At 40.0% G+C, this 19,926-nt stretch overlaps 1 protein-coding gene across 4 annotated transcripts in view; it reads left to right on the top strand.

Moving 5' to 3' along the window:
• The window catches only part of PDE7B (phosphodiesterase 7B), a 355,539-nt gene extending 336,633 nt beyond the window's left edge, over window positions 1–18,906 (top strand). For 3 of the 4 annotated variants that reach the window (XM_074397411.1, XM_003932465.4, XM_010343025.3), the window contains 4 exons: window positions 2,304–2,448; window positions 4,504–4,600; window positions 10,020–10,100; window positions 14,691–18,905. In XM_074397411.1, coding sequence (XP_074253512.1) covers window positions 2,304–2,448; window positions 4,504–4,600; window positions 10,020–10,100; window positions 14,691–14,926 — 559 coding nt within the window. In that variant the 3' untranslated portion in view covers window positions 14,927–18,905. Of the gene's footprint in view, window positions 1–2,303; window positions 2,449–4,503; window positions 4,601–10,019; window positions 10,101–14,690 lie in introns of all 4 variants that reach the window. The other variant, XM_074397412.1, reaches the window with a different exon arrangement.
• The last annotated feature ends 1,020 nt before the right edge of the window (window positions 18,907–19,926 follow it).

The following is a 19,926-nucleotide window of genomic DNA, read 5'->3' as shown; positions in this document are numbered from 1 at the left end:
CCAGAAACATTGTACTAGTTTATATTCCCTAACAGAGAATGAGGGGAACCATTTTTTTCTCATATCATTGACAGCATTGGGTATTACAGTCTTTCAATAATTCAGCAAATTAATTAGCAGTTACTTTTAATCCTCACCAACAAAAATGGGAGAAATAATATCATATAGTAGCATAGCAGAAAGTAAATTAAAACCAAGAATATTTAATATCACTTTATTTTTGAGATATTTTACATTTCTTTTGTGAATTTTCTGTTTTATATAATTTTTCATGTTCTGAACTGGATTAAAGATGTATGTATGGCTTAAAAACAAAAACATTAGTGGTGAAACTACAAAGCTTTTAGAATATAATGTAGGGAAATTTTTCATCAGAGTTGGGAAAAAATTATTAAAGAGGAGAAAAAACTAGCCATAAATAAGAAGATTTATAGATTAGGCTACATTAAAGAATAAGACTTCTTGGTGGCATGATGGTTCATGCCTGCAATCCTAACACTTTGGGATGTCAACAAGGGAGGATCACTTGAGGCCAGGAGTTCGAGACCAGCCTGGTGAACATAGTGAAACCCCATCTCTATTTATAAATTTAAAAATAAAAGTTATAAAAATTAAGACTTCCTTTCATCAATAGATATCATAAAGACAGCAAAAAGACAAACCACAGACACAATATTTGCAACTCATAGCTGACAAAGGACCAGTGTTTAAAATATGTAAAGAACTTCAGAATCAATAAGAAAAAGAAGACAACTCAATAGAATAGATAAAAACTAGAGTAGAAACTTCACGAAAGAAGTAGTACACATGGCCAATAAACACATGAAAATGTGTCCAGGCTCATTAGGAAACAAGAAAATTCATATTAAAACTACAGTGGGTTGCATGACATGCCCCACCAAACTGGCAAGAAATGCAAAAGGTAAGAATGTAGAACAATGACAATCTCATCTGCTACTGTTGAGAAGAGCTCAAATTTACACCATCATTTTGGAAATAATTGGCACTATCTAGTAAACTGAAGATAAATATACCCTGTCTCCAATTATTGCATTCCTGGACCTAGACTCTAGGGAGACTTCTGCATATGCATAACTAGAGGTATATAAGAATATTTACTGTGGCTCTTTTCATAGTAGCCAAACACTAAGAAACAACTCAAGTGACCATGATAAGTAGAACAGAGAATGGGAAGGATCAATGGAATTTTATACAACGGCGTACACTATAATAATGAAAGAGGATAAACCACACAAAGAGGATAAACCACAGCCTACACGTCAACATGAAGGAATTTCAAAAACATGATTTGTAGCTACAGAAGTCAGTCACTAATACATACCATATAACTTAAAGTCCCAAAGCAGTTAAAATTCAATTGTGTGGTTTAGAGATGCATTCACAGGTGGTAAAATCATAAGCAGCAAGAAAAATATTAAGACAAAGAGCAAGAAAGTGGTTACTTCTGGGCTTGAAAGGAAAGGGGCTGTGATGAGACAGGCAATGTGGCCTTCTGGGGTACTGGCAGGCAATGTTCTTGACCTGAGTGGTGATTACAAGGTTTTCATTTTCAATTTATTCATTAAACTATATATGTATTCCTATGCATTCTACTTAATTATATTTTGTTTTTAAAGGTAAATTTTACAAATATTTATGGATCATTCCTTTATTACTTTTTATATGTGAGGTAAGCTCTAACTTGCTTTATCTGATATTCCATTTTCTCTATACCATCTGTTGACTAACATATCTCTTGCCCACTGGCTTATAACAATGTCTCAGTTTTTGTTTTTGAAGTTCCAGAATCTCTTTCTGGCCTACATATTTGTGTTCCACTGATGGATCTTTCCATCCCATGGTACCATTTACTATTATTCTCTTCACTGTTATTACTACTGTTATGCCCTTTTCTCTCTCCCTGCAAATCTTTATGTTTGAATTAGTTTGAACTCTAAAAACACAGCACAAATCTCATGATTCTGCAAGTCTTTTGTGTCCTCCCTAAAGCAGGCATTTCTATTTGCCTTTCAGTTTTTTCACCCATAGGAATGTCCACACTACCACAACGTTGTTTTCCAAGGTTTCAATCACTTTACACCGTCCTTGGCATGCCTCCTGTCCAAGGACGGAACTGGTGGGTGAGAGACTTGCTCTTAGGCGGTGAAGGACTGGCACATTGTGTAATAAACAGAATCAAAGGCAGAAATGAGATTACAAGCCACCTGATGATGAGAAAATCAATCACCCTCATCAAAGGGATTTGCTTTGTGTGTTTTTCTCTTTCATTCTTGTGGATGCAGACAGGATATTGAACAGCAGCTGGGCTCCTTGATCTTGGCAACAGACATCAACAGGCAGAATGAATTTTTGACCAGATTGAAAGCTCACCTCCACAATAAAGACTTAAGACTGGAGGATGCACAGGACAGGCACTTTATGCTTCAGGTAAACAACAGTAAAAGCCATTCTTCTTGTTGAGTAAAAACACTCAGCTGGGCTGGGCGTGGTAGCTCATATCTGTAGTCCTAGCTACTTGGGAGGCTGAGGCAGGAGGATCACTTAAGTCCATGAGTTCAAGGCTGCAATGAGCTATGATTGCACCACTGCACTCCAGCCTGGGTGACAGAGTGAGATCCTGTCTCTAAAAATACAAAAAACAACAACGATCCACTCAGGGCCATGATCAATATTAGCATGTTTGAGAAGGAATTATCTCCCATGGTATGAGATCAATGACCTATTTTAGTAAAGGCTTTGAGATGCATGAAAATTATAAGTGGGTCCCAACCAAGCAAAATCTGGGTCTTGTGTCAACAAGATGATAATACCTCATTTTTCTTGTTTGGTAACTGATTTATCACAGAGTAATCCTGCTGGATGACTGCATGCAGTAAAGTTCTAATACATTTTGTGTCTTGGTATAAAATCAACTACTGTGATACGCAATTTTAAAAGTCTGTTTCTGAAATACAAACATTTATTATATTAACTATAGTGCATACAAAAATTGAAAAACAAGTGGCCTTCCTTTACCTTAAACCCATTTAACCTGCTTTATTTCCTTTTACTACCTAAACTTCTATTTTCATCTGAGTCTCAAACATGTTTATCTGATCTTACCATTTTTAGGCAGCAAAAAATAAAAGTTGAATTGAATTGAATCAAGTCCATTCCTTTCTGTTTTACGGCAAGAAGCCATTTGTGACATGACAAATTACATCAGGGTAGAGTGGACGTCACCAGTAAAAATGTGACCTGGCATCCAGACCAGAACCTTCTTTCTTGATCTCCCATTTTCTCTTCTTCCTCCTTTTCTTTTGGTGCAAAAGACATAACGAATGGACCCCAGACTCATCTAGATCGAGGAGACAGAACAGCACTTGGAGATTGAATCGTGCAGTCTTTGTTCCAGGCTCTCCTGCTACCCTCTGTAGCTGTCCAAAGTGCTCCATCCTTGCCAGGAAATACCTTACTCCCAGCTGTAGAACTGACTCCTCCTTATTTCTTTCCAAACTAGGCTTCTAGTCTCTGAATGCCACAAGGATTAACCAGGTGTCTGATCTGAGTGACTAAAGCCAAGTTGTGAGTAGCTGAAAGATTTGACTTTAAACACGTGCATTTCAGAAGGAAGGCTTGCTAACTCAAATGCATCCCTTAAGGCAGAAACTGGAGAAGGCTTCTCTGATACTTACCTACTTCAACCTGTACTGGTACCCCCACTAACCAGGAAATAAATATAAACAACCAGATTTGCAGGTTAATACGATCCAAGGCTCTTCCGGACCCCAACATTGCTATCAGTTCTATGATCCCAAGGAATTGGGTCAAACCAATGGGCATTGCTGGTCTCTTGGTAGCAGTTGGTGGTTAAAAGGGAGAATCTACTTCTCTGGGAATTCAAGGTAACTCTCCTAGGGTCATCATTACTGACAAAAAGCTGCATCCCAGATCCAGACCAGTGTTAGGCAAGCCAAGAAGGCCCAAATTTAACTGTGCCAACAAAGCATTCCTAGGTTTGATACAACTTCATTGCCTGACTGGTGGTCTGAGTTGACACCGGCAGATATAAATGCCAACATGCATAATTTAAGTGATGTATGGAGTTCCTCAGTGTGGCTACTGTGAGAGTGAGGTTCACATGACCTCACTTGAGCCTGGCCAGGGACCCTGCAACCTCCCTGCCTGCAGGAGTTGGGGCTAAGAAGAAATCAGGCCATGGCTTTCCTTGGCCTGCCCACCCAATTCTCCTCCAGCTAGCTCCACGTCCTTGGACTGTGGCTCGTCTCTCCTCCTCACTGCTGTAAAGCCAGCATTCTCAATGCAGACTTTGTGTAGTGGTGAATAAGTGGTTTCCTGAAGAGGCATGTCAGGGAGGTACTCTGTAAATAGGGGCCTGGTACCGTGAGCAGACTGACGACTTGACAGCCTCTTTTGCTTGGGGTGCTTTTGCAACTGAAAAAGCTTCCTCTGACAATCTCTCCCTACCCTGTCATTTTTCAGATCGCCTTGAAGTGTGCTGACATTTGTAATCCTTGTAGAATCTGGGAGATGAGCAAGCAGTGGAGTGAAAGGGTCTGTGAAGAGTTCTACAGGCAAGGTGAGTAGTGGTCCAGCAGCTGAGATTTCGCCGCCCCATCTTCTTTTAGGCATTTATCCTAATAAAACAGGAAATGGCTCATCTATCATGACATTTGTTCTCTCATCAACTCTTATTATCCTGACCTTTCTTTTTAAGTCTCTTGCAACTCATCCAACACTTGTTTGGAAAAAGTACAGCATTGATGTATTGACTTACTACAGAAACAGGTAGTAAGGAGGCAAAATAAAAATGAGCAAAAGTGGAACATTGATTATAAGTGGCTCTCCTCTGTGGATATAAGAATGTGTGGGATAGTTCGATTTTGACTTTGACCTTCATTTTAATGAGCTGAGTGCAGCCTAAAGGCTAAATGTCATTTGAGGTCAATGTTTTCCACTGACAGAAGGACTTAGACTGCTTTTGTATTCCTTCTCCTTGTTTTCTTAAACAAAAGTTAATAATGAAATTGGACACAGCTGACCAGAAATTGAGTTCTTCCTTTCAAATACAGGTTCAACAGTGAAGTAGAAGAATTTTGCTGTGAAAAGACAAATGGCCCTGACTTAGGGTATAATTTTTAAAAGATTAACCACATTCAGAAATACAGCAATGAATTAGCAAGCAGGATCTTACTGTTGGGTGGGGTATCAACCTTTAAATGCAGCCTTGTTTCTTCAGGCTTGGTTTCAATGTGCAGGATGTTTGCTCAGGCATCAGCAGTGCCCTCATGCTAGTGACAGAATCAGGTTTGAGAGGCCGAGAACAAATAAAGCTCGAAGTGTCCCACATACCAGCTCTGTGGGGAGGTCAAATAGCAACAGTGAGCCTTTTGGAGAAGGCACCATTGAAAGATGCGTCAATGACATCGTGATGGCCCCAAAGACAGAAGAAGAATTGATTGAGCTCCTGTGGAGCCAGAAGGCTCTGCTCACCTATCTTTCTCTCAGAATAAAAGTGCTCATGTAACTCCTACAACTCTGTATATAATTTCACTTGAATTGAGTATAACTGGTTAGAAATCAAAATATCAGCTCTAGTTGCCCCTAAATAAAATCTCCAAGGAGGCCAAAACAAAAGGAAATATGACTAAATTGGAGCTAGGGGGTTTTAGATTAGATATCATCAATACTTTCCTTACTGTTTGATGTGTTAAATATTGAAACAGCACAGTGAGAGAGGGGCTAAGATCTCCATCCCCACAAATCAAACAATGAGATAAAGAAAAAGTCTACTCTAGCCCACTTGGTTTTGACTTAATCACATCCAGCATTATTAAAGTGCACAAGTCAGCATCAACTGCAGTGTAAACCTTTTATTCTCTCGTCTCACACCTTATATGGATTCTGAGCACCTTGGGCAGGACCATGTCACTTAGGTAGACAGTAAGACCCATAGGGTCATTAAATCAAAGTTGTCAGCTAGGTACAGTAAATGGTATCAACCAAGAAATGTAACCTATAAGATCTCTTTACTTGGGCCGGGCACAGTGGCTCACGCCTGTAATCCCAGGACTTTGGGAAGTCGAGGCAGGAGTTTGAGACCAGCCTGACCAACATGGCGAAACCCCATCTCTACTAAAAATACAAAAATCAGCTAGGCATGATGGTGCATGCCTTTTGTCCCAGCTCCTCAGGAGGCTGAGGCAGGAGAATTGCTTGAACCCAGGAGACAAATGTTGCAGTGAGCTGAGATCCTGCCACTGCACTCCAGCCTGAGTGACAGAGTAAGACTCCATCTCAAAAAAAAAAAAAAAAAAAAAAAATCTCTTTTCTCAAAAGTGGTTATTGTCCTAGTAATATAAGCACACATTATAACATGGAAAAACCTAGAACATCTGTAACACTGATCACTAAAGGCAGGCTTCCATGCACTTTCCTCTGGCAGGTTTCCTGGCAGAGGAAGAATAGAAAATGTAGATCTGGTCCTTTTTATTTAATAGCCTTATGGTCTAGCAGAAGTTCTGCTTATTTTAAGAGAAGATTAGACTCCCTGATAATCCAAACTGCCTGTCCTCCCTACTGAATTATTTTTAATGCTATAAGGTTGACTGTGTCATTTTGATAAATCTTTCAGCTTAAGATTTGGACTCAAATCCCAGCTCATTCCATCCTGCTCCTGACAGGCAGGCTTCCACAGACTACTAACAGTCCTGGACAAAGTATCTTTAATGTGATTCATGATGTTAAGCAAAGGAAAATCCTTAAAATCAAGGTTGAGGACACAGGGGGAAAAGAAAACAAGATCCTGTGAGTTAGAAAAACTTATATTCTCAGAACAGAGATTAGGATTCCAAATACCATATACCTCCCTCCTCTCCCCGAAAAAAAACTTAAAGTAGACTTTCTGTCCTCTCGTGACTAATGATTGCTATCATCTCAACCAACCTAGCTTCCCAGAAGCTTTTTTTGAACATCCGCTTTCAGCCTTGTCTAATCCTCAACAACACCGTGATTTTCCTATGTACAAAGCCCTACTGGAGATATTATGAATAATACAAAGAACTATAGTTAGTCTATGCTTTGTACTCTCAAAGTACTACTTAGTATAGTTTCTAGAGGAAAACAACTATGCAAAATTCCTTTTTATTCTCTACGTTGGCTAACAAAGTGTCTGAAACATAGAAGCATGTTAAATGAGTAAATGAATAAATGATCTCATTGGAAGACCTCTAATGATAGAGGTCACAGGAGAAGATCCAGTGCCTTGAAAGGTAGGATCTGAGCTCAGTATTAAGTGATGTGCATTGTTCTACACTTTCCAGTACGGTAACAAGGTACTTGTGACTGGTTCAATTTAAATTAAAATTTAATAAATAAAAAAGAGTTCCTCAGTCTTATTGATCATATTTCAAGGGGCTGCCACAGTGAGCAGTGTAGAGGAGATCTCCGTCATTGCACAAAGTCCTGTTGGATAGCGCTGGTCTAGATAGAATGGAATGGAAATCACGAGGCAGGGATGTACCCTGCCTTATAGACCAGCTCAGTCTCGTCGAGGATAAGAACGAGAGGATTGTGATGGCTTCTGGACACCAGGCTACAATAGAGAACACAACAATGGGAGTCATCTCAGAAAGTGCATTTAGGCAGCATACATCGTTGAAATAGAAGATTTGGAGGAAGGAGACTAGCTAAGAAGCGGCAACTAAGAATGAATGATCAACACACCAGACCAGGATAAAGTAGAGTGAAAGAAGGCAAATAAGGTCTCCTGAGAGAGAGAGAAACAGGATGTGAAAACAGATTGAAGAGGAAGAAAGGAGCAGGGAGGTTGCAGGGTCCCCAGCCAGGCTGAGGTGGGATGGAAGGTGCAGGGAAGGGAGGTGTCAAAGAGACTCCTCCAAAGTGTCACACTTGACTGAAAGATCACTAATAACAGAAGTTCGGATGTGAGGCATGGAACTGGCTTTAGGTGGGTTTGTCTTAATATTAAATGGTATCCTGTCCTGCCCTCAGAAGGCTATGATCGTCTGGAGTTGAAGAGTTAGGGTGGCCAGGCCAACCTGAACCACTCAGGTTAAGCCCGAATGGTTTCCTCACTTCAGCATTGAGGATTACCAGGGACAACAGCCCCCAGGAAGTGAACTACAGTCTTAAAATGACAGAACTGTGGCCTCTGTACGATTCCAGCTCAATGGTTAAGTACAGACACTTTGAAGCTAGACTTCCTATGCTGGAATCCAGGCTCCCCTCTTTACTGGTGGTGAAAGCTACTAGTAACATACTGGGTCAATATACTTAGCCTTCCCTCGTCTCAGTTTCTTCATCTGCTAAATGGGGATTCTAATAAGGTTGTTATTTGGATTAAATTAATTAACATATGCTTGGGTATGGGGGCTCACACCTGTAATCTCAATGCTTTGGGAGGCTGAGGCAGGAAGATCACTGGAAGCCAGGAGTTTGAGACCAGCCTAGGCAACATAGAGAGATACTATCTCTATTAAAAACAAAAACAAAACATTAGCCAGGAGTGGTGGTGCATGCCTGTAGTCCCAGCTACTCAGAAGGCTTAAGCGGGAGGATCTCTAGAGCTCAACTGTTGAAGGGTACAGTGAGCTATGATGGCACCATTGTACTCCAGCTTGGGTGACAGAGTGACAGCCTACCTCTTATTTAAAAAACTGACAAATTTTTTCTATTAACATATGAAAAATGCTGAGAACAGTGCCTGGCACACAGTAATCACTATATAAATGTGTTTTTCTCTCTTCTACTTTAGCAGAGTAGATTCACAACTGTGAACCTTAGCTAATGTTTCTGAGGATCAACTCTTCCACTGATTAGTCAGATTATTTTTTTCCAACACAAGAATTACAATTTTTACATTCAGGAAGGACTGATGAAATAGTTTAATAAAGTTTTGTACAATGCATTTCTACTTTGATCTTTTATTAATTTGGTGCAAATGTAATTGCAGGTTTTGCCATGGAAAATAACGGCAAAAAATACAATTACATTTGTACCAGCCTGATAGCTGACAGAGGCATTAAAAAGAAACATTTCGAGCCAGGTGCAGGGGCTCACAGCTGTAATCCCAACAGTTTGGAAGACCGAGGCAGGAGGATCACTTGAGCTCAGGAGATTAAGACTAGTCTGGACAACATGGCAAGACCTCATCTCTGCTAAAAATTAAAAAATATATATTAGCCTGGTGTGGTGGCTCATGCCTGTTGTCCAAGCTACTCGAGAGGCTAACGCAGGATTGCTTGAGCCCAGGAGTTGCAGGCTGCAGTGAGCAGAGATCATGCCACTGCAATCAAGCCTGGGTGACAGAGTAAGACCCTGTCACAAAAAGAAAAAAGAAATACCATTCTGACCTTTATAGTTTTTTTCACCTTCAGTTTCATTAGGTAAAATTCTAAAAAATCAGAATGGAAGAGTCTGATTAATTTTGTGGTTACAGACTGAGATGCCCCTCAGATGAGATCTTTCCAGCCCTTCTACCTCATTTCCTACCTGCTTCCTGTTCCTGGTTGTTCTTAGGTGAAACAAAACTAGGTTTGATTTGAAGCAAATCAAACTGTGGACATTTTAGGCACTTTAGTGGAGGAGGGAGAACGAAGAATAAAACTGTTTTCTTAACCTGTCACTTAAAGCCAGACTTTTATTTCATGTGAGGAAATTTCTCATTTGTTGTTTTCTTGTTTTTATAGGTCTTGTTCAAAAGCTTATTCTAGTCCTAGAACACACCTACTTGCAGTGATCCATACGAACAGTCATTGGCACTGCAGTATTTTAAATTTCTATAGAAACCACCAATGAAAGGCAGAGCAAGTCAGTCCTGAAGGGCCCCTACTAATAACAAGTCAGGAAACAGTAATTCCCAGAATAACTTCTTCCAACGAGGTCATTAAAATTATTAATACTCATTTTATAAATTCTAGATTACCGATGTGTTGTGTGTTTTGTTTTTTTTTTTTTTTTTTTTACTTTCTTCTTAGGTGAACTTGAACAGAAATTTGAACTGGAAATCAGTCCTCTTTGTAATCAACAGAAAGATTCCATCCCTAGTATACAAATTGGTGAGTTAAATTCAGTGTTAAGTTTAAATGAATACTGTTGGCACATCTCACAAAAGTCACAAAGAAAAGATCTACACACAGCTTTCAGAAGATCAGCCCTGGAGGTCTAATCAACATCCCTTTGAATGGCTGAGTCCAAATTAACCCTTTAATCACATCTAATTTACTAGCTAATTATCTACTGAGAACTTATGAAACATAGAATAGAAGCTTTGTTACAGGCCCTTAACTAACTTGTATTATTTTGATTTTGTAGTTTAGAATAGAGTCAAAATCAGAAAGAGTAGAAGAAAAGTAACAAGAATCAACTATTTGCACTCTCTTCAGGGCATGAAGGTGGGAATCTACAGAATCTGCCTTTAGGACCCTTCCAGTTTGGGTCACTACCCCTCTTCCCCAACACTCGCTCCCAGTCTCCAGGGCCCAATCTCCAGGCCTAGAGCCTGCGAGCCATGCTCTCCTGCTGTGTCAGGGATCCCCTGTCTCACTAGTCCTTCATTCAAAACGTATTTTCAGGTTCATTCTCTTAAAACCACACTCTCTTGCAAGTGTCAATGGTGGGAAACAAAGTATGATGCCAATGCATCCAAAATAATTGTGGCTTTATCTGAGTTATGAAGCAAATCAGTGATGAACTCATAAGTCATAAAGACCATGAAGCAAATCAAATTGTGAAAATTTTAGGCACTTTAATGGAGGAAATATTTTTGCTCCAGTAAGAATTTCTATCACACCTTAAGACACTCCACCAATTCTACCCACCTTTAAAGCAAGTCTTTCTTTTCCTTGTACTTCCCTTCCATTGAACCCAAACTCAGAACTTTAACTCTTTTCCTTATAAACGCTGATCCTGACACGTACCAGTTCATGTTTTGTACCTGTTCCCATAGACTTTAGACAGCTGAATGCATTCACAGCGTTACTACTGACATTTGCAAGGATCAAGGTTTAATGGTTTGACATTGGTAGGGAAGGGGGCATCTGAAAAGATAAGCTGAAAATTAAGAAAACCAGGGCAAGTCAGAATTATATAATATCACCGAAGGTCAAATCTAATCCACTGACCTACAAAGGAGTCATAAAGTCATCCTTAGGAAACAGGACAAAATAAATCTAGCTACAAAAATTTTAATGGAATATACAACTATCAAAATAGGTATGCTTGATTATTGGGCATTCTTTTTTTTTTTTCTTCAAATTGTCCTTAATATTGTTACATAGTTCTGACAGTTAAACTGACTCCTCCACCCCAAAGTTGGAAGCTGGAGGTGGTGGCATAAAAAAATAGAACCCAGAAAAGATGATAATACAGAATTGCTGGGTGGATGGAGGGGAAGCATCAGCAAGAGAAATGCAGCCTCAGCCTCCTGAGATCCAATTCTCTCCTATCGATTGCTTTAGCCATGGAGGGACTGCAGACATAATTCAAAATTAGATGCTAACTAAAGTCCTAATCCTGAGACTCCCTGAAAGAAATTTACCAGGCAACTGTCGATGACATTTTGAACCCCCCAAACAAAAGGATTCACGTGGTTCAGCATACAACCTGGATTTGTGAGACAGACCTAATTTCAGAGATTCTGTCTTGTTGCTGTCATGAGAACACACTTATTTTGTGAGATCGTATGTCCTGATTTTCAGCTCAGGAAAATGTGGTTACCATAGACACCTCTTTTAAAAGGGGTCAGGGGTTGAGTAAATAGGAAAATCCTATGGATGCTACACCAGCACACACCAATAATAAAGAGAAAGGGAAGATGATTATAAAACAACCCTTAATACATAAATCTTGGTCTGTTTCACATCGGCCAGCTCGTAGGGATTCAGGGTTGGGAATTAGGGTGGTAGGGACAGATCAGGCTAAACTGGAAAAACCCCAAGAGTTAAATGAAATTTGGTGGATGCTGCAGGCTCTAGCGCCCGAGACAACGATTTTTCCAGTGGGTCCTAAGTAATGCAGCTATTTCCTCTGTCCTTATTCCTCTCTGACTGCAATGTTCCCTTTCTTTGTCCTGCCTCAATCCAAAATGAGAATTTTCTGAGTGCCACTCTCAGCTAGGCTTAGATCTAATTTTTCTTTTTAAGTAATTCACATCTCCCCAAGTGGAACTAGGGCTTAATTTCTCCTCCCCAACTCCACACGTCCCTCACTCTACCAAATTCTGCATTTTAAAAGGAAAATATTAGCCAAGCAGGGTGACTCATGCCTATAATCCCAGCACTTTGGGAGGCTGAGGCAGGCAAATCCCTTGAGGCCAGGAGTTCAAGACCAGCCTGGACAACAAGGCAAAACCCAGTCTCTACAAAAATAAAACATGTGTGTGTGTGTGTGTATATATATATATATATATATATATATATATATATATATATACACACACATATATTAGCTGGGTGTGGTGGCATGTGCCTGTAGTCCCAGCTACTGTGGAGGCTGAGGCAGGAGGATCACTTGAGTCTGGGGGGTAAAGGCTGCAGTGAGCTGTGATCACACCACTGCACTCCAGCCTGAGTGAAAGGGAGAGACCCTGACTCATAAAAAAATTAAAACAAAAAATAAAAAGGTATTAAATCATATGAATCTCTAATTGGTGCAATCTATAGAAGGCTGAAGAGAAAGAGGTTTTCCTTCAATCCTTGTCTACTCTGAGGTTACCATTCTTCCCTATTCCCCCTTCCTCTCCCCAACCCCCTACTATCCCATCATCCCACCTGGAGAACGATAGCCCAGCACTGTCAGCTCACCCCTTGAGAAGAGAGAGGTTGGCAGAACACACTGATGGACCACTTTCCAAATCTGATCATGTGGAAGCCTTCCTTAATTTGAAAAACTGCCTCCTGGTGTCTATTCAGACTTTAAAATCACTTTCCTACCTAGCATAAGAAGTCTTTATATCGGAAAAGTACACAGATAGAATGCCAGGGTCACTTCAGAAAGAAAATGAGGTGTTTTGTTTTTTTTTTTTTTTTTTGAGAGTTGGATTTTTAAATGTTGGATTTGTAACTTTTTTATAATGAGGTAAACTTAATATTCGTACTTTGAACTTTAGTACAATTTTGCAAACTGTCTTTTTAGATATCTAATATCTCATCTATTTGAAGGTGAATGATATTAGAAATTAAATATGGAGATTCTGGAAGAGGTAAAGAAAATTCAAGAACAGCAATCAAAACGCGAAGTCCTCATCTGCTGATGCCCTGTACAACCTTACCAAAATGCCAAATACAGATGTCCAGTCACCGGCTTAACTTTCCCCCTCCAGTTCAGGTTCTCTACTATGATCTCACAATATTTAAATCATATTTCACATCCGATGAGACAATGCAGAAATGTACAACAATACTGTGTATTGCTGCATCCCTCTTCCATCTCTATGGCATTCTCAAAGGCCAAGTGTCTGCTGTTTGTCCAACAAAAAGATAATCAAATCTAGCCTGTAAATCACATGCCTGTAAATATACAGGATTTGCTGTTGGAAATTTTCGTTAGGCTGAAAAACATTTGCCTTTTCTCCCCACAGCTACACATCAAGGAAATATACAATAAAACCTAAATAAGTTCAAGTTTGTGATGATTCCAACAGTTCTGGCTTAGACTGAAAGTTATCTTTTTTTTAATAAATCATGCGTATTATGAAAAGCACATTAACAGCGAAACTTGATTAGAAAGCAACAAATCTGAAATGTGTAAGAGAACAGACTTGCAAACAAAAGAAGTCTCATATCAAACAATCTTATCTAGTCATTAAAGCAGGACTTTCATACAGGTAAAAAAAAAACTTGTATTCAAAATGAATGAACATTCTTTAAACTTAGTTACTTAACATAACTCAAAGCAAGACAGGACTGTTCAATGATAATCTTGAAAAAGATATCCCACAGGGTAAGCGTATGAATTCTTCAGGTGATCTAAACCCGTGAGGTGTCCCTTGCTGGTATGATTTGCCCTTTGCATCCCTTCCCCACCTGCCTTCTTTAGCTGCAGCACAGACTTTTATATATATATACATATTTTCTTATATGTCTTTCTCCCTCTGCAAATAGTAGCCAATATTCACTGGATGTTTACTATGTGCCAAGAGCTTTCTAAGCATTGTACATACATTAAGTCATTTAATTGTAACAACCCTATGGGTTTAGTATTCTCTTTAGCATCTTTTTACAAATGAGGAAACTGAGGCACAAAGCCATTCAGGGACAAGCCCAAAATGACACATCTTATGCTCCTAGGCTGAGGGTAACCACCGTTATCTTGCTTGCCTTCCTGTCACTGGAGCCGGAAATTTTTATTAGGCTGAAAACATTTGCCTTTTCTTCCCACACCTACACATCAAGGAAATACAATCAGACCTAAATAAGGCCAAGGGCAGTGGCTCAGGCCTGTAATCCCAGCACTTTGGGAGGCAGGGGTGGGCAGATCACTTGAGGTCAGTAGTTCGAGACCAGCCTGGCCAACATGGCGAAACCTCCTCGTCTCTACTAAAAATAACAAAAATTAGCCCGGCGTTGGGGGTCCCCAGTCGTGCTTGGGAGGGAGAAAGGAGCGGTTTCGCCACCCTGCGGTGCTGAGCCTGGCCTTGCCTGTTCTAGGTTTCATGAGCTACATCGTGGAGCCGCTCTTCCGGGAATGGGCCCATTTCACGGGAAACAGCGCGCTATCGGAGAACATGCTGGGCCACCTCGCGCACAACAAGGACCAGTGGAAGAGCTTGTTGCCCAGGCAGCGCAGAAGCAGGGACAGCAGTGGCAGCGGGCCGGACCAGGACCACGCAGGCCAAGGGACTGAGAGCGAGGAGCGGACGGCGCGGGAAGGCGACAGCCCCTAGGGCCGGCCCAGCTCAGACGCGACGACGTTCTCCAGCGCGGGGTGGGGTGGGGGGGAACCCTTGCCCAGCAGCCCATCCACTCTCTGGGTGTTGTCCTGGGGCTCTTTGGAATGCCACCTTCCTCCCACTTACCTGCCTCCCCTTCTTTTCGCAAGTGTACAGAAGCCATTTGTCACCTCAGCATTCGCTGCCGAGATGAGCAACTCCATTCAGTATCGTGGGGGGCTGATCCCACGGGCAGGCTCACCCTGCTCCAGGAGACCCGATGGGAGGAAGAACGAGGTGCTCCCGCCTTGCCTGCCAGGGCCCCGGGTCGCACTGGACCAAGCAGCCGTTCCCAAGTCCGGAGTGTTTGCTATCTGACTGCTGATGTGCGTGACAGAAACACCAGCATATTTGCAACACCAAGGATATTGATCTTAAGTGCAAGAGCACAAATAAGAGCGTGAGAGAAAGTACCTTCTATTTTAATAATAATTATTATAAAAATAATAAATCTTTTTAACTTTTATATTTGATGCACTAGACAATGGAGCTGCAACTTTGGGACTAAGATCATTCAATGTACCCAAACTTGAACAGGGGGTTCATTGTTTTGCTATTGACTTTATTATGCCACTTTGGGGCAGAGACTTGGCATCTTCTCAGTTTAAGAAACCACGTTTCCTATCCAATCCGAAGGGAAGGTGCTGTACAGCTCATTCCTTTGCACCGTTAGCCAATCTGTCTTTTATGGATTCCGTGACATGTTTATATTCACCCATGTACATTTTCTGTAAATATCGAACGCTACTGATTCCCATGCCAAAATACATGAGTATTATGGGATTGCTACCTGTACAAACAATGGCACTGTGAACAGAATACTGTTAGTTTTAATACAAGAGAATGCATTTGTAAATATGGTATAGAGTTTATTAATATACTATTGTTTGCAGATAAAGGCCTTAACTTTAAACATCTTTCATCTTCTGAAAGCTACCCGACTTTAATCCTCATAGATGTCTTTCTCAACTGCCTTCCCACGTCCATCTGTATGTTTTCCAGCTAAGGTCACAAACCAAAACTGAATAAAGTCTTTGAGGAAACATTTTGGAAACTTCACATGCATTCCACTCGAGACCATAGTGTTTAATCTATGGCACCAAGCATCGTTTCCTCAGATTAATGAGACCCTTCAACAAGCCTGAATCAGTCACTTTTCAACGCAGCGATGTTTTAACAAGCCAGCTGCTAAGCTTGTGTTTATGTGACTCTTGTTACAGAACATGGCAGTGCATCAGCCTCACAGGAGACATAGCAGGTCTTGAAAACCTTCTATGACCCTGCCATCTAACCATCAGGGAATTCCCTGCTCCCATGCCACACATTTGTCTGTTATGGCTACAGTACCAAAGTACTTTTGGTGTATGGCTGGTGTGCATTTCTTTAGTGTCAATAGTAACTGGATTTTTTTCCCCTTAATCTCATGTGAACAACTACCCAACTGTTTAGCTGAAGTTCATATTATTTAAGTAAAGAAAATATTTCAGTTGTATAACAGACTTTACCCTCCTGGCAGGTCATTGCAGTTAATTATGTCTTTTAGCTAGGAGTATCACCTTGGAATTTCGTTGCCATCTTTTCTGCAGGCACTTGGCTGTAAAATTAGTTTGTTACAGCATTCTTCTCTAGGCTGCTAAACACTGTGCATTAAACCTTTTCTTTAGAAGTTTCAGCATAACTGATGTTAGATGAAAATTGCTGATGTCTTTCTTTTTACCTTAAACAGTGTGGTAGTGGGAGAATGATTGTTTCTGCTGCTATCAACCTATTCCTCAAGCTAGCAGAATGAGAGCTGGCATTTCCTAAGTACAACTGTTTTGGGGGTTTTTCTCCTAACATACAAGTGAAATATTGATTGACCTGTAATAAGTTCCTATAGAGAGACTGAGGCTTGCAGAATTAAGGTTTAGGGGAAATTTTGGAAAGTTGGTTATATTTTCATTAAATTAGGAGAGATTGTCAGATGGTGCTAGAGAAAGTGTGAAGATCTTATGAAATGGGTGGATGGTAAGTTGAAATTATTGACGTGGGTAAGAAAGGAAGTTGTGGAAAGCTAACACTAACTTTGTAATTTTTTTTCTGTAAAACTATGAGCTGATATATTTTTCTGTATCGCTTTAGTATTATGCAGCTCTCAGCTTGGTGAGGTCCCAGAAGAGAATACGTAAGATGTATTCCTATTTCCGAACCAGTCTTACTTTGGTTTGATGGTGCAGAAAGGGCTTTTGATTAGTCTATTTTTAATGTATATAAGGTCAAATCAAGGCAGGCAATTGCTGGGGACAAGAAAGGAAGAGTTAGGAAAGAAGACACTATTTTAGCTAATGGGGTTTCTGCCTTGGGTCTAAAAAAATGGCTTTGTTTAAATTATGTGATAATTTAGATAAATGAGATTCCAGGTGTTCTTAGTAGTTCCAAGTTGATAGGGCAAAAGTGTCTTTGTTACAATTAGGTATTGAAGCACTCAGAGAGAAAAAACTACCAAATATCCAATGGGTAAGCCTGTGACATAGCTACAAGTACATAAAAATCTGAAGTAAAATGAGGCTTAAACTCAACACAGCTGCCTCCCTCATTCGACTGTCTGCAGAGTTCTTGAGTTCCTCATTTGTTGGTAAAAAGAAAAAGAATATGAATGTATTTTTTCTTGCCTATTAGTGGTCCTCTTGCAATATTTCAATAGGAGTCCAGTTACTAGTTAAAACACAGCTATTGGATCATCCACAGATTTTATCTTTACAATCTTGATCTCCTTGTCCATGGACCATCGATAGTTGGCTTGCCAAGTTTAATACTTTCATTGCTTGAGTAGAAAGGAATCAAAGGGCTGTGTAGTAACCTGATGGTAAAGTTAAGATCGAATTAAGACACAGAGAGAGAATATATATCACTGCCCGGCCTGATAGGCAAAACCTGCTCTTGCTTTTAATAGCAGTGATGAATTGTCAGGACCTTATTTATGAAACCCTGATCTACCTGTAACTCCCTGCTAGGCTGAGTAAAAACCAGGCTCTTTCTCCCTGCTTATGACTTCCCACAAAGGGACTGGCAGCATCCTGCAACCTTGTCTTCGAATAGTGCTTTCTACAAAACTAGCATTTGTTTTGTAATCTTTTCTCATGTTGAATCAGATCTGCTCACTGATTTAGGTTTGGTTATGAGCTTGTATCTCACTGTATTTCTCATGCTTTGTTCTTTTAAACCCTTTAAATACTGTGTCATTTTGTATACATGTGTGAAGTTTGAAAAAAAAAAAAAAAAAAGCACACCTTGTGAGTTTCGCTCAAAATGTGGCCTAAATATCCATTGGCATGTCTAGATGAACAATTAAAAATAAAGATCATTTCTTTAAAATATCGCAAGATGAAGAGATCCTAATTCTCACCAAGGAACATGTTACCAGCCAACCAACTGGATTCCATAAAAGGAAGCCACTGCTCAGGAAACATTCAAGGAAAGAACACAGAAGCAAACATGGTCCACGTGACTCCTTCCACTTTGGAGGCTACAGAAACACCCATGTCCATGAAGGTATCACTTGCTGGTTAGTGCCAAGTTAGGGAAACTGGGCCACAATTCAGCTCTGCATTTCCCCAGAGTCCTGATATTTTTCTGACTCATATTTGTCAAACTCATATACGAATGAGAATGAGGTACAATGTTTTAAGTTGTAAAAACATAGCCGACTCAGTGCAAGAATTATTTGTGAAAACAGGGTCTCACATTTCAGAATTACAGGCCATGAAGAACAATAGAACAGTTCAGAACAACTGAGTATTCTAAATCCATCTGGAAAGAGAGAAAAAGAACACTGCCAACGTTTCCAATGTTTTCTTGGAGCTTTATATATTCTCCTGTCTTCATTTTATTAAGATTTGTGTTCAGAATCCCTCTGACTACTTAATGACTTCCCATGTTTGAATGCAAAGCTACTTTTTCATTTGTGAATGTTCTATATCACAAGATAAAATCAAAAGAGATGCCTAGTAGTATTTCAGGTAAAGGTCAGGTATGACTTTCAAAGGTACATGGGAACCTAGCTGAAACACTGTCAAATAGGCCAAGCCTACATGAGCAGTTAGATTTCAATTAAAGAAGTATTGATTGAGGATCTACTATGGGCCAGATGTGGAGCTAAATATTGGGATATAAAAAGACCCAGTCCTTCCAGGAGCATTCAAGCTTGTGCCAGAGACTGGAGTTACCGGTGAACACTTCTTAGAGAATTCATGAAACAGCTGTGATTGCTCAAATGCAGCTAACACTCCCTCCTGGCATACAACACAATAGAAAGCAGACACTTCCAAGACAGAAATGGATCCCAATCCTAGTTCTGTCACTAATTTATCCTCTGACTAGAGAAATTACCAAAAACTGCTATAAAATTTCAAGACAATAATATATTTTATAGTATTGTGTGGCAATTAAAAGAGATTGCATACAAAAAGCACCAAGCATGCTCACTGGTACATGGTAGATGCTGAATACATAGAGGGTCTCCCCTCAATTACAGAATCTTACCAAATAGCCATTCTTGCATTAATAAGAATAGGGAGAGTTTATGGGGCACAAAATATAGATAAAGAAGAATTGGTTGTTTAATACTAGGAAGTCAAACTTATAATTAACCCAGAGAGATTATTAGAAAAAAAAAGTTTAAGTTTTAGCTGATGTGGTTTGAAATAACATTGGCTTGTCTTAGTCATCTAAGCAATTTATTTCATTGCCTGAAATTCAAATTCCCATATTAAAAGTGCTGATATAATCTTCAGTATTTTCTTTCCTTTTAAGGAAGCAACACAGTAGTGTTTTAAAAGCATTTTTAGGGCACAGTGGCTCACATCTGTAATTCTACCACTTTGCAAGGCTGAGGCAAGAAGATTGCTTGAATCTAAGAATTTGAGACCAGCCTGGGCAATGTAGTGAGATCCCATCTCTACAAGAATCATTTTAAA

Source organism: Saimiri boliviensis, chromosome 4 (genome assembly GCF_048565385.1).
Source record: "Saimiri boliviensis isolate mSaiBol1 chromosome 4, mSaiBol1.pri, whole genome shotgun sequence".
NCBI classification, from domain to species: domain Eukaryota; kingdom Metazoa; phylum Chordata; class Mammalia; order Primates; family Cebidae; genus Saimiri; species Saimiri boliviensis.
Note: the sequence above shows the minus strand (reverse complement) of the source record. Positions and strands in the feature narration are given on the sequence as shown.